At 43.2% G+C, this 13,125-nt stretch overlaps 1 protein-coding gene across 1 annotated transcript in view; it reads left to right on the forward strand.

The window, feature by feature from the left end:
* grin2db (glutamate receptor, ionotropic, N-methyl D-aspartate 2D, b) overlaps positions 1 to 13,125 on the forward strand; it is a 55,628-nt gene that overhangs the window by 18,934 nt on the left and 23,569 nt on the right. The window contains exons 5-6 of the mRNA XM_020617588.1: positions 3,310 to 3,638; positions 4,823 to 4,937. Of these exons, the coding sequence (XP_020473244.1) occupies positions 3,310 to 3,638; positions 4,823 to 4,937 (444 nt within the window). The remainder of the gene's footprint in view (positions 1 to 3,309; positions 3,639 to 4,822; positions 4,938 to 13,125) is intronic.

Here is a 13,125-nt window from a genome sequence, read left to right on the forward strand (position 1 = left end):
TCTTTGACTTTCTACAACTTTCTCCCATCTCCCGACTGCATCTCTGGAGCTCAGCCACAGTCATCTTTGGGTTCTTCTGTACCTCTCTCACCAAGGCTCTTCTCCCCCGATAGCTCAGTTTGGCCGGACGGCCAGCTCTAGGAAGGGTTCTGGTCGTCCCAAACGTCTTCCATTTAAGGATTATGGAGGCCACTGTGCTCTTAGGAACCTTAAGTGCAGCAGAAATTTTTTTTTTGTAACCTTGGCCAGATCTGTGCCTTGCCACAATTGTGTCTCTGAGCTCTTCAGGCAGTTCCTTTGACCTCATGATTCTCATTTGCTCTGACGTGCACTGTGAGCTGTAGGGTCTTATATAGACAGGTGTGTGGCTTTCCTAATCACGTCCAATCAGTATAATCAAACACAGCTGGACTCAAATGAAGGTGTAGAACCATCTCTGGGATGATCAGAAGAAATGGACAGCACCTAAGTTAAATATATGAGTGTCACAGCAAAGGGGCTGAATACTTATGACCATGTGATATTTCAGTTTTTCTTTTTTAATAAATCTGCAAAAATGTCAAAAATTCTGTGTTTTTCTGTCAATATGTGGTGCTGTGTGTACATTAATGAGGAAAAAAAATGAGGTTAAATGATTTTAGCATATGGCTGCAATATAACAAAGAGTGAAAAATTTAAGGGGGTCTGAATACTTTCCGTACCCACTGTAAATTTCTCGTCAGCTTGACATGTTTGGCATCTTATGGAAGCTGTGGGATCTGAAAGTTTGTAATCAGTGACCCACAGGTGGGCCACTGATTATTGATTGTTGAACATGGCCCTTTACCTGAACATCACCTTATCTAATTCATGACCCCATTCTGATCCAGATATAACTCTACTTCTTCTACACACACCATCTTTATTTAACTTCACTATATTTACCTTCTCTATACATGTTGACAGCATATGCAGGCAATTGTATACGAAGAAAAACAAATCACTCATTCACCTCAAATTCACATTGTTTCATAAACCTTGCACGTAGTGACTCATGGCTTTGGTTAGCACCACTCATTTGTTTCTTCATACTGTATCACTGCTTGCCATCCTTCGTCCCTTTCTTACTTCTTTCAAAATCTCACTCCCACTTCTCTTGCTTTTGCTTTCACACTTCAGTTTTCCTTACTCCTTCCTTTAAAAATCCTTTATGACCCCATGATCATCCTGTTAAAATGTTGTTAAAATGCTGCTACCGCCTCTGCTACCCCCCCCCCCACGTTTCTTTGCCTGGCGACCACCTCACTATCTGCTGCTTTGCTTTTCATCTCCATCTCTGTAAGGCTCTTTCATTCCTTCAGTCCATTTGTCCATCCTCTTACTGGATGTCTTCCCAGCCACAGACTCGGCTCACTGTTGACTCAGTTTAATCTGGGTCTCAATGTCATCGCTAATGTCCCGGCACGGCCACTGCAGCTCTGCCTGAGCGTGTGTGTGTGTGTGTATATGTTTGTGTCTATAAGTGTGTGCATGTGTATTAGTCCTTAGACTCAGCTTTGCTAGTGTCACTATTAATATAACATATTGCCTGAAGAGGGCTGCCCCCACACACGTCTTTCTTTTAACCCTCCTGCTTTTCACTACAACCTCCCTTCTTTTAGCTTTACTCCACTGTAGGGCTAAGAAATGCTTGCTTAGCGATCCCTTGTGTGTTTGCATTACAGGCTTGCTCTCTTTGTCACATATATGGCAATGCGTTCTACTCTGTAGATGGACTGATGCAGGTCTCTGGGTCAGTTTTCAACTCAAATCTCTCACTACCTATCTTTTGTTCTGTTCTTCTTCCAGCTTCTGCCTTGTCAGTATTTGTTTTACTTTCTCTCTTTCTCTCTGTTGTATGTTCATCTCATTCTTTATTTCCCATTTTTAGCTAGCATGTGTTTCTGTTTGTAACTCAGATACTCTCCTACTCTCCTTAATTCACTCTCCCTTTCTGCCTGCCACCCTCCTTCCTCCTCCCCTTCTGCCACTCTCATTCCCTGTCTAATTCACTGGAGGTTTATTGGCATACATGCAGCATTGTTTTGCCAAGCCATTACAGTTCAAAATTCCGTCAAGGCAAAATTCGCAAAATATGATTTCAGTCTGTTTCCCTGTGCTCCTCCACCCCCCACCCCCACTAATGCAAGAGAGTCATCTTCTTCTTTTTTGTCCTTCAGTTCCCCTCTGTCTCGTTTCTTCACTCAATCATTTTTATTATTTTAAACACACGTACTCCTTCCTTCTTTTTGGGCATTTGTCAGTGTTTAACCTCTCCTGTTTTTTTTTCCATCTCAGATCCATCTTCTTCACGTCAACCCCGTTCTTCCCTCTCCATTTACCCTCTAACCCTGTAAAATCCTCTTTGGTTAGCTTCAACCTCCCTCTCAACCCTCTCTACCTCAGCACTTGCAGGGGAGAGCTCATCCATTGCTCCAACTTTGTCTTTCTCTCTCTTCAGTGATTTTCCCTCTGTTTTAGTCTCACTCTATCATCCCACCACTTTTTTTGCAAATAACTCTTATCTCCTCAGGCCCCTATTTCAACAAAATATGTCATCCTTTGCTTTACTTTGCTAACCCCCTACCTAAGGAGTGACTACTGTGGTTTTTCATCTCTGATTACTTCCCTACATCAGCTCGTTGTGCCCCCTCCATCTTCTGTTGTTTCCAGGTCTTTTCTCCACCCTGCTTTTAATAACATATGTCAGAGTTTAACCTCTTCTCCTTTGTTTTCCCTTAGGTGTGTTTGATTTTTAACCACCGCCCTTTCCATTGCTTCCTTGCCTCTACCCACTCTATTTCTCTGGTCTGTTACTTAGGAGATTTTACATTTTCTTTTTCTTGTTGTTTTCATTATTCATTGCTGTAACTTGTTTCATCAGGTCCAAGCTCAATAAGCACTGTCCCCCATCACCTCTGGCAAGTCCTGGTTACTGTAACACATGTCACAAGCAGTCATGCAGCCTTCCCTCTTGCTGGTGTGTCTTCTTCTTTTGTTGAATCATACTCCCTACTCCCATGAACCTTATCTCATCAGCTTGCAGCTATCTCTTCTCTTACCTCTTTCAGCATAATTGTTTGCTCTTGATATGGCCTTTTCCATCAAACCTCACCATAGCCCCCCCCACCCCAGGTGTACCTCTGCTCCAGCTCTATCTCTATCCCCTTACTTTTCCCACCTCTTGTCTTTCTCCACATCTTCCCTGTCCCCTCCTAATCTCACTAGCATGTATGTTTGTGTGTGTCTTCCCTCATCCTGGTTCCCCCCCGTCTTCCTACTGTCCTCTAGGTACGTTTGCTGTACTGCTCCCAGGAGGAAGCTGAGCTGGTTTTCCGAGCTGCTTGGGCCGCAGGTCAGGCCGGAGCCTCACACATGTGGTTTGCTGTGGGACCAGCTCTCTCAGGTTTGGGGATGGACAGCCTGCCCCGGGCTCTGTTTGCAGTGCGGCCCCAGGGCTGGAGGGACGAGCCTCGACGAAGGATTGCTCGGGGTGTGTCTGTGCTGACTCATGGGGCAGTGGCAATGCGCAAGGAATACGGAACCACGGGTGGGCCGAACTTTGTCACCAACTGCATGACAGATGCCAATCAGACCCAGAGACTTCAGGGCAGAATGAGGTGAGAGGAAGATAAAGGAAAATAGGAAAGCTCTATAGAGAGAATAAGAGGAGGCAGGGAAGAGAAACATTAGGTTGTGGCTAAGTAAAAGGCAGTTGGCAGACTCCAGACAGAATATGCGAAAAAGAAAGGAAGGAAATAGAAACAGGATAATGTGTATTCTATTAAACAAGTTGATTTGGCGCCAGAATGAGCTGGAAGGTATATGGGTGGAGTTGGCAAGTTCAGTGTCAGAGAGCAAGCACAGAGGGAATATCTGAATTTGGAGCTGGCTATCATTCATGCAAAATAGTTGTTGTTGGTGCCTGTAGTTGTGAGTTGGTGAAATTACCCCAGCATCTGTAGCAAGCGGAGCATGTCTCATGTATATTAATGAGCAAGCTTTAATATATTCCTCGTACTGTAGGCTGTGCAAACAGACAGTAGCATACTCCAACAGGTACTGTAGCTCAAGTGGTTCAAGTTATCATTTTGGTTTATTTTTAACGTCAGTCATTCTTGCTCCACATACATGCCGCACACATCTTGTATAAAGATCCTCCTGTAATTTTGGGTGATGTGACAATGAGCCAAATGTGTAATTAATTTGTACATTTGCAGTATTTTTGTAAATGAAGCACAGCACAAGCTGTGTGACAATTGAAGGAAAATGATTAATGGTTTATATATGAGCTATATGTCCAAGAACCAAGGAAGATGTTTTCATTTCCATTTTTTGCACTGCTACCTGCTGTTCACTGTCTGTAACTACAAGTTGCTGTTCCAATTGAAGCCTCTTGTCATATAAAAAAAAAAGCTTTCAGATTCTGTGTTTTGAAGACAGCAAGATGACGCAAGGAGACAATTAGAAGGTCTGTCCTGTGTGATAATCAGACCAACTATAGTGCTGGGAGACAACAACAGTTGTTTGACTTCACAGATCCTGACAGTTCTGTGCGTTTGATCATTTGTCTGTAGATTTGATTAACAAACAAGCCCTGACTGTCACCATAGAGGTGCTGCGATTTAGTTTCAAGTGGGAAGAGAGATCAGTGTAGGCTTTCAGTTCCATCAAAGCCAACTTTATTAGTTCAATTTTTTCCTCATTTCCTGAAAATATACGGTTAATTGATTTATATTATGTGTGTTCTGTCATTTACTTAATGTCTGCCTTCTCCTTTTTGTATTCGTCCTTCGCCATGCAGGTATTTCAGCAACATCACACTTGGTGGTCGAGACTACTCCTTCAATAGTGATGGTTACCTGGCTAACCCCTTCCTGGATGTAATTTCCTGGACATCTGGACGTGGATGGGAAGATGTAAGGACATGACATTGGTTGTTGCAGTTTAGAAGAGAAAGGGGCATGTTTTCTGTTGAATAACACGATGGTGCATTAATTTGTTCTTCATAAACAGTTTGAATCTTGAGGGTCATGAGCCTGGAGGTGATTTTGTGTTGAAACACACAAAATTCTTGAGAGTTAATTTCTCCATGCAAGTTAGAGGAGCACATCTGTGCTGCAGTGGCATGTGACATAAGAATATAAACCTGAGAATGAGGATAGGCAAGTTCCCTAGGTTCATGAACATGTAAAGTTCACCATGGCTATCAGTGCCAGAGGCAGAGGAGTAAAGTTGGCTGTTGACCATGTGACCAAGCTTTGTTTGCTCCAGCTGTTCTTCTCCAGTTTCTGCTGTCTCTATTTTCAAGTTCCTGGACAGACACAATACAGTACATGCATTCATGCACCAGTGCTGTAGTACTTGAGTCCAGGACTCAGACTCAGGTCTGACTCAAGTCCATATTTTCAGGACTTGTGACTTGACTTGAGCACTGATGACTCAGACTTGGACTCGGACTCAAGCATTGACTGTATTTGAATTCCTAAGGTGGAGACAAGGACTTATTTTTTTTGTTTGTGTGTGTGTATAATAGGCCATAATAATTTGGCCTAAGATCAAAAGTGTACACTCCGCCTTTCTATAAATGATTTTAGTGTATCAGATTGCTGCGATACACTGTTGGAAAGTTTGGAATATAAAATGGTGAGATCTGTGTCAGTTTGGTTTAATGTAGACCTTGATGACTCTGATTCGGGTAACGGAGGCTTGACTCAGACTCAACTCGGATTAATCTTTGGTAACTCGGACTTGATTCGGACTTAAACACGAGGGGTTCGAGACTCAACTCACACTCAAGGTTTAGTGACTCCACTACAACACTGGCACACATGCATATTCAGTATATAGTGCTGAAGCAAGTAGTCAGTTGAGAAAAATCTAATCAACAGAATTTTGATAACTGATTAATAGTTTAAGTTAAAATGACAAATAATTTCCATTTCTAGCTGTCAAAATATGAACATCTATTGCATTTCTGGTTTTGCATCACTGTAAATTGAACATCTTGAGGTCTGGGACTTTTGATCTAACAAATCAAGCAATGTGCCTATCAGCATGAGATCGCTCTAGGATATTATCATGGATCAGTTAATAAAAATATTCAAATATAGGTCCATATGTTTTAAAATAAATCTTAATACAATACAAGCATGCCAATGTGTACTTTTAAAAACATATTGGTTGCTGAAATCATCTTGGAAAATGAAGGCCACAATCCAAGTTTTGTGCAAAAAAGTTATACTGTATATATAAATGTATGTTTAAATAAATTAAATGTATAGATAAATGTATATATAAACTGTATATAAACAGTTTGGCAGTATGAGGCATCCAACTTAAGAAGGTTTATTCTCAAAATCCAGTAACAGTCTAGCAAAAAATTTCCTTTTGTTATTTCACCAAACAATGTTTCTTTACAGAGATGCAGCGGAGGGATATTAACACAGTTAGGGAATTTTGTAATTTGGAAGACGCCTACTTGATTTGACTAACTAATAAAACTTCACATTAGCTTAGGCTGACTTTTACATTTCTCCACAGAATGAGGACTGTACATAGATCTCATCCCTAGATATCACTTAATGGCCAGTAATCAATAATGAAAATTAGTTGCAGCCCTGCAGTCAGTCCTACACATCTATTTTATTTTTGGATGTTCTGGCATTTTTCTGAACAATAGTTGATGAATTGTTTCTGTTTTCTGGCAGGGTTCTTTACTGTAAAACGAAATTCAGATTGATATAGTGATGAAGATTTCTAACCATCTGGTTGTAGACTCAGCATCATTTCTGTGTGTGAGTGTCTTACCTAGTGTACATAATTATATGCACTGCTTCCCAGCACCATTACCCATGACACACCATGCACATTCTATATAGCAGTGGTTTCTTCAGAAACTCTTAATACAAAGCCTTGTCACCTGTTGAAGCTGTTTTCCCTTTAATACACCAGAATTCTACCCTTGTCATTGTTAGAAAAGAGAGCAATGTTCATTTTCTCAACCACATACAGGCACACAAGACACACAACACTCTCAGAACATACACTTCACAACTGCACATTATCACAAACACTGCACAAATACCAATGCTTCCACGCACACACACAAGGACAAATACACACTTGTGCTTCTCAGCCTCCTGCTGGTTTTAACTGTCCACCAGAGTCCAGTCTCAGCGTGTCATAACATGCTGACTCCTGCCATATCCCTCAAATCCCTTTCAATTAGATGCTTCTGCGCTGGTCCTTCGACTCTGTGCAAACCCAAGGTACGAATCCCGCCCACACACGTGCAAACACAAACACATGGTTAGAGCTTCCACACAGACATCCTCATGTGTATGTGAACAAATGAGGGCACATACTGTATACTTACACACATATGCTTACACCCTTCTTGCATAAACCCAACTGCACACACACCCATACACGCACAGAGAGGATAAGACGCCTGTATCTGCCTATTATGCACATCCACGCTGTTGGCTCTCTCTGAATATTTAATGTTCTCTTTACAATGACTGCACCATTACCTAGAGCCTGGGAGCACCCAGCTTAGCTCACTGAAACACTGCAGACTGAAGGTTGTCCGGTATTAGCGTGGCTTGTTTTGCCTGTGGAGGCGTGGAGATGTTCTAGGATATGCCGAGAAGTTAATGAACATTTATTAGCCCAGCACCACTGACCTCTGCTAAAGGATAACGCTTTAGTTTAGTGCTTCCCAGTCCCTAAACTTTTACTCCAAACCAGAATACTTTCCCTCACCCAACATATTCAAGCAATTTGGAAAGTGGGAAATGGTATTCTTTGGCTGTTGTTTTTCTGACAAATTTTGTGTGTACTTTTTTTGGGAATTTGTCTGGTAGAGAGTAGAGTGTTGTCTTGTAAGCTCTGTTTTCTGTCTGTGTTCCCTGAGTGTATTTTGATTGGACATCTGTTGTGGAGCTGCAGCCGAAGTGCAGTAGAAATACTGTCATTGTTGCTATCTCCTCTTCCTCTCTCAGCCTGCGCTTTATTATACAGACAGGCAGTCTAAGCAAAGCTGCCAAACTCAGGTTTACTCTACCAGTCTGCTTAAGCACTCACATTCCTCTCTCCTTTTTTATATCTGAGTGTGTGTGTTTACCATATTATGTATTTGTGTATGTGTGTAGTATCCAGTATCTTTTGTGTATGTCACTTCACTTGTCATGACATGTAGGCATAACTTTTATGTGATCATGCCCAGATGTGTAAAAAAAAAAAAAAAGGACAAGAAAAAAGAGAGTGCACAGAATCTTCCTGGGTGTCGTTCTGTCTTGTGCTGCTTTCAAAAGTCTGAATATCCCAGGCACCAACATCCAGAGTGCATGTAAACAATGCAAATAGATGGGGAAAACAGCCAAAGGGATGCTTCACAGACATTTTCAGGTTAAAAGTGGACACAGAATAATGTGGTCTCACAGCATTGTTCACAAAGATTTTAAAAAATCATACTGAAATGACATCTGTAACCATGCGTCTGCCCCCTGCACTAGTGCTTTCTAATGTCTCTAAAGATGCATTTTGTGAAATCAAAATTCTTATAGTCACATTAATTCCAGGCTTTTCAATAGCCTAGAGGGAAGAGATGCAGAACTCCTCTTGTCACAGAAACACCTCTGTTGCCGCTGCTCCCTCATTAAAGCCCATTGTTAGTGCAACACATATCTGGGAGTTACGTTCTTTCATCCTACTCAGAGCCATTATGTGTAAATTATAATCATTTTGTGCAGTGGCTAGTGCAAACATATCTTGATACCCACTGCAGCCCCAATAACCAACTTAGCCTTTGCACAAGCATAGATTTGTCTTGTAATTGCTCCAACCCCACATTAACAATGAACATTTAGGGTTTGCTCTAAAATAGTGAGTGGACACAATAATACTTGTGCAATATGATTGAATCAGTTTTTATGGACCTGCAGCAAATGCTACCTTTATTAAACTTACCATATTCCGTTTTATTGACTGTCCTTGAGATATTCATTCATCCCTGTGGTCATTTTGTGATTGTATTGTATAATTTAATTTTCTCCATCTGTATAATACAATAAAAATAATAATAACAATAATGATACAAACTATGGAAACAAATGAGTTTAATCAACATGATTCTAAAATAGTAATAATTGAGCATTAGAAGGATTAACAGAGTGTGGTTGCTGTTAGAATTGTATTATAATATACTGCATCAGAGTTTATGTTACTGTGTCTGTGCTCTGTGGCAAAGAAATTGTAAAAGCTTGGGGACTGTTTTTATTTTAATTAAATATAACATTTTTAAACTATGAAACTATGATTAATTTATAATTATTCTTAAATTATGTTACATTATATCCTTAACAGTAAAATACTCTTCCAACTACATGCCTTTATTGTGTAGTTTTCCTAAGTTTTTTTTTTTTTTTAGAAATAAGCAATAGATACAGTATCACTTTGTGTATGTAGGAGCATAAGGAAAATGATAGGAAGCAGACTCAGAATGCTAAATATCTGTCACCCAGTGCAGCAGCGTGTTTAACTGGTGTGATTTTTAATTGTTTTTAAACAACAATGGAGGTCTATGGCACAGACAGATAAGCTAATGCAGGACTGACAGACTAACAGACATTAACCACAAGTACAGGGAAATCATTGTTGGTTTTAGTCTCTGCATGGGGATTGTTGAAGATACTGATAATATAGAAAATGACCAGCCTTATCCTTTAACTCAAACAAGCCTGGGATAGCATGTGCTCACAAAGTAACAAATTAAAAAAGAATTTTGGCTAAACAAACATCTAACAAGTACAGTTAAGAAATTGTAAGATGTAAATGAAATACAGTAACTGGGAACAAATGGAGTGTACTCACTGATTTCATCACACTTGTGACCAGCATTTATATTTATGGGAGAAAATAAAACTGCCCGTAGGCAAACATTAGCAAATTAAATATAAAAACAGTATTAAAGCTTTCATATAGAATTACTTTTCTGTTCTTTTGCTGGTTTGGCAGCACCATGAGTATCTGCTGTACAGTCACTGTGCCTTCCCATGCTACAGTGCCACATCATCAGGTTTGCTGATGACACAACAGTATTAGGCTCCACCGACAACAATGATGAATCAGCTTATAGAGAAGTGGTAGACCCATTACCAGCGTGGTGCAAGACCGATAACCTTAGCCTAAATCAGCTGACAGAGAAGCATGGAGTAAGTCCATCCATTCATTATCTACCATTATCTATACCACTTATCCTAATGAGGCTCGCAGGGGGGTGCTGTAGCCAATCCCAGCTGACACTGGGCAAGAGGCGGGGTAGATCTTGGACAGGTTGCCAGTCTATAACAGGACTGACACCTGGTGACAGACACAACCACAAACACCCATGCACACTACTATGGGCAATTTAGAGTCATCAGTCAACCTAACCTGCATGTCTTTTGACTCTGGGAGGAAGCCGGAGTACCCGAAGAGAATCCATGTAGGCACAGGGAGAACATGCAAACTCCACGCAGAAAGGCCTTGGGTCGAGTCGGACTCGAACCTGAAACCTTCTTGCTGTGAGGTGACAGCGCTAATCACTGCTCCCCAGTCCAATCACCTCCCCCTAAATATAAGGAAAATGAAGGATATTATACTTAAGGAAGATGCCCGCTAACAATACACTGCTGACTGCTCTAGATGCATGCTGACCAGTGATGACACCGCTTTAAAGAGGGTCAACTGCACAAAGTAACTGGAGTGTAGATCCCAGAAAAGCTCTTACAGAGGAGCTCCTTACAGTGAAAAGTAAGCACAATAGAAAAGATCATCAGCACTTCTCTCTCCTCCATACAACAAATTCAACATCAATCCACAGCTTCTTCACCTTTTGACCATCCAGCTGGAAGTACAGAAATATGAGAATCTCCTCTTCTTGTTAAGATTCGCCCACACACAGAGGTGAGGGAGCGAAAGAAAAGAGGCGGACCCAGGTAGCCAACTGCGGTGCAAGCAGTGATTTATTAATATATTTACAGTGCGGGGCCCCCCAGGTTTGTCCGGGTGCGCCTGGTAGAAGGTGGTGAGAAGGGCAGGATCTAGAATAAAGGAGCGGGGAATCCAGGACCGTTCCTCCGGACTGTAACCCTCCCAGTCCACCAGGCATTGGAACCCCCGGCCCCTAGGGCAGACATCCAGGATACGTCTGACAGTATAGGCTGGTCCAGGTGGAGGCGGAGCCGGCGGGGGACAGAGGGGGAGGAGACGGGTTTGATCTGTGAAACATAAAAGACAGGTGAATATGGAGGAAGTCAGGTAAGGTGAGTTTGACAGCCGTGGGATGGATGATTTCCTGGACAGTAAACGGCCCCAGGAAATGGGGAGAGAGCTTGGGGCATGCCCCCTTGATGGGAATGTGGGTGGCCGAGAGCCATACCTGTTACTCAACCTGGTAGGAGCGGTCCAACGGCGACGATTGGCCAGGCATTTATTTTGTTCCGCCGTACGTAGGAGAGTGGCCCTGGTCTCATCCCAGATGTGGTGGCAGCAGTTAATGTGGGCTTGGACTGATGGGAAGGCAATGTCAGTTTCAGCAGCAGAGAGGAGAGGGGGTTGGTAGCCAAGAGAGGCCTGAAAGGGTGAGATGCTGGTGGCAGAGCTGGAGAAGGTGTTGTGGGCGTATTCCACCCAAGGCAACAACAGACACCAGTCTTCAGGGGCAGTATTGGTGACACAGTGGAGAGCATTTTCCAGCTCCTGGTTCAAGAGAAGCTTGACCGTTGGTTTGAGGGTGATAACCGGAAGAAAGACAGGGACGTGCACCGATGGCTGTACAAAAGGCTGACCAGACGTGTGAGGTGAACTGTGGACCACGGTCGGAAACAATAGTGAGGGGAGTGCCGTGAATGCAAAAGACGTGTTGAACCAGGAGCTGGGCTGTTTCGGCGGGGAGTTGAGGAAGGGCGAGGAAGTGAGCAGCTTTGGAGAAGCGGTCAACAATGGTGAGGATGGCTGTGTTGCCTTGAGAAGGAGGAAGCCCGGTGATGAAATCTAGTGCAATATGAGACCAGGGCCGACTGGGTGTAGTCAGTAGCCGAAGGAAACCCACAGGGGATTGATGGAGAGGTTTGGACTGCGCACAAGGAGCACAGGCGGCTACGTACTCCCTGATGTCTTTTTCTAGGGTGGGCCACCAGAAGTAATGTTTCAGGAGGGAGATGGTTCGTTGTACCCCTGGATGGCATGCTAACAGAGAGGCATGGGCCTAGTTAAGGGTCTGGGCCGTAGCAGCCTGGGGTACATATAATCTATCTGGTGGTCCACCCCCGCGATCAGGTTCTTGTTGTTGGGCCTCTCGTATGGTGTCTTTGATCTCCCATGTAATGGTGGCCACCATACAGGAGGCAGGCAGAATGGTTTCTGGTGTATCATGCGTAGCCAAGGGATTGTACTGTCAGGACAGAGCGTCGGGTTTTTGGTTGCGGGACCCCAGACGATAAGACGGGGTAAACCGGAACCGATCAAAGAACAAGGCCCACCTCGCTTGTCGGGGGTTCAGTCTTTTTGCTGACTGGAGGTAGGCCAAATTCTTATGATCGGTCCAGACTAAAAAGGGTTGGGAGGCACCCTCGAGGAGGTGCTGCCATTCTTCCAAGGCCAGTTTTACTGCTAACAGTTCTCTGTTGCCCACGTCATAGTTTCGTTCGGCCAGGATCAACCACGATGAGAAATAGGTGCAGGGGTGCAAGGCGTGGTCTCCCTCGGACCGCTGAGAGAGGACTGCTCCTACCCCAGTGTCGGACGCGTCCACCTCGACCATGAACTGCTGTGAGGGATCAGGTTGGAGGAGTACGGGGGCTGTGGTGAACTGGTCTTTGAGGTTTTGGAAGGCCTGTTCCGCTGTCCTGGACCATGCACTCTTCACCTTAGTGGAAATGAGCTGAGTGAAGGGGGCTGCGACAGTGCAGTAATTCTTGATGAAACAGCGGTAGAAGTTTGCAAAGCCCAGGAAGCGTAGCAGGTCCTTTTGACAGGTGGGAGTGGGCCAATTGGTGACAGCTGTAATTTGGGAGGGGTCGGCGCGTAGTCTTTCTTGTTTGATGATGAGCCCCAGGAATG

This window comes from Monopterus albus, unplaced genomic scaffold, assembly GCF_001952655.1.
Source record: "Monopterus albus unplaced genomic scaffold, M_albus_1.0 scaffold192.1, whole genome shotgun sequence".
NCBI lineage: Eukaryota > Metazoa > Chordata > Actinopteri > Synbranchiformes > Synbranchidae > Monopterus > Monopterus albus.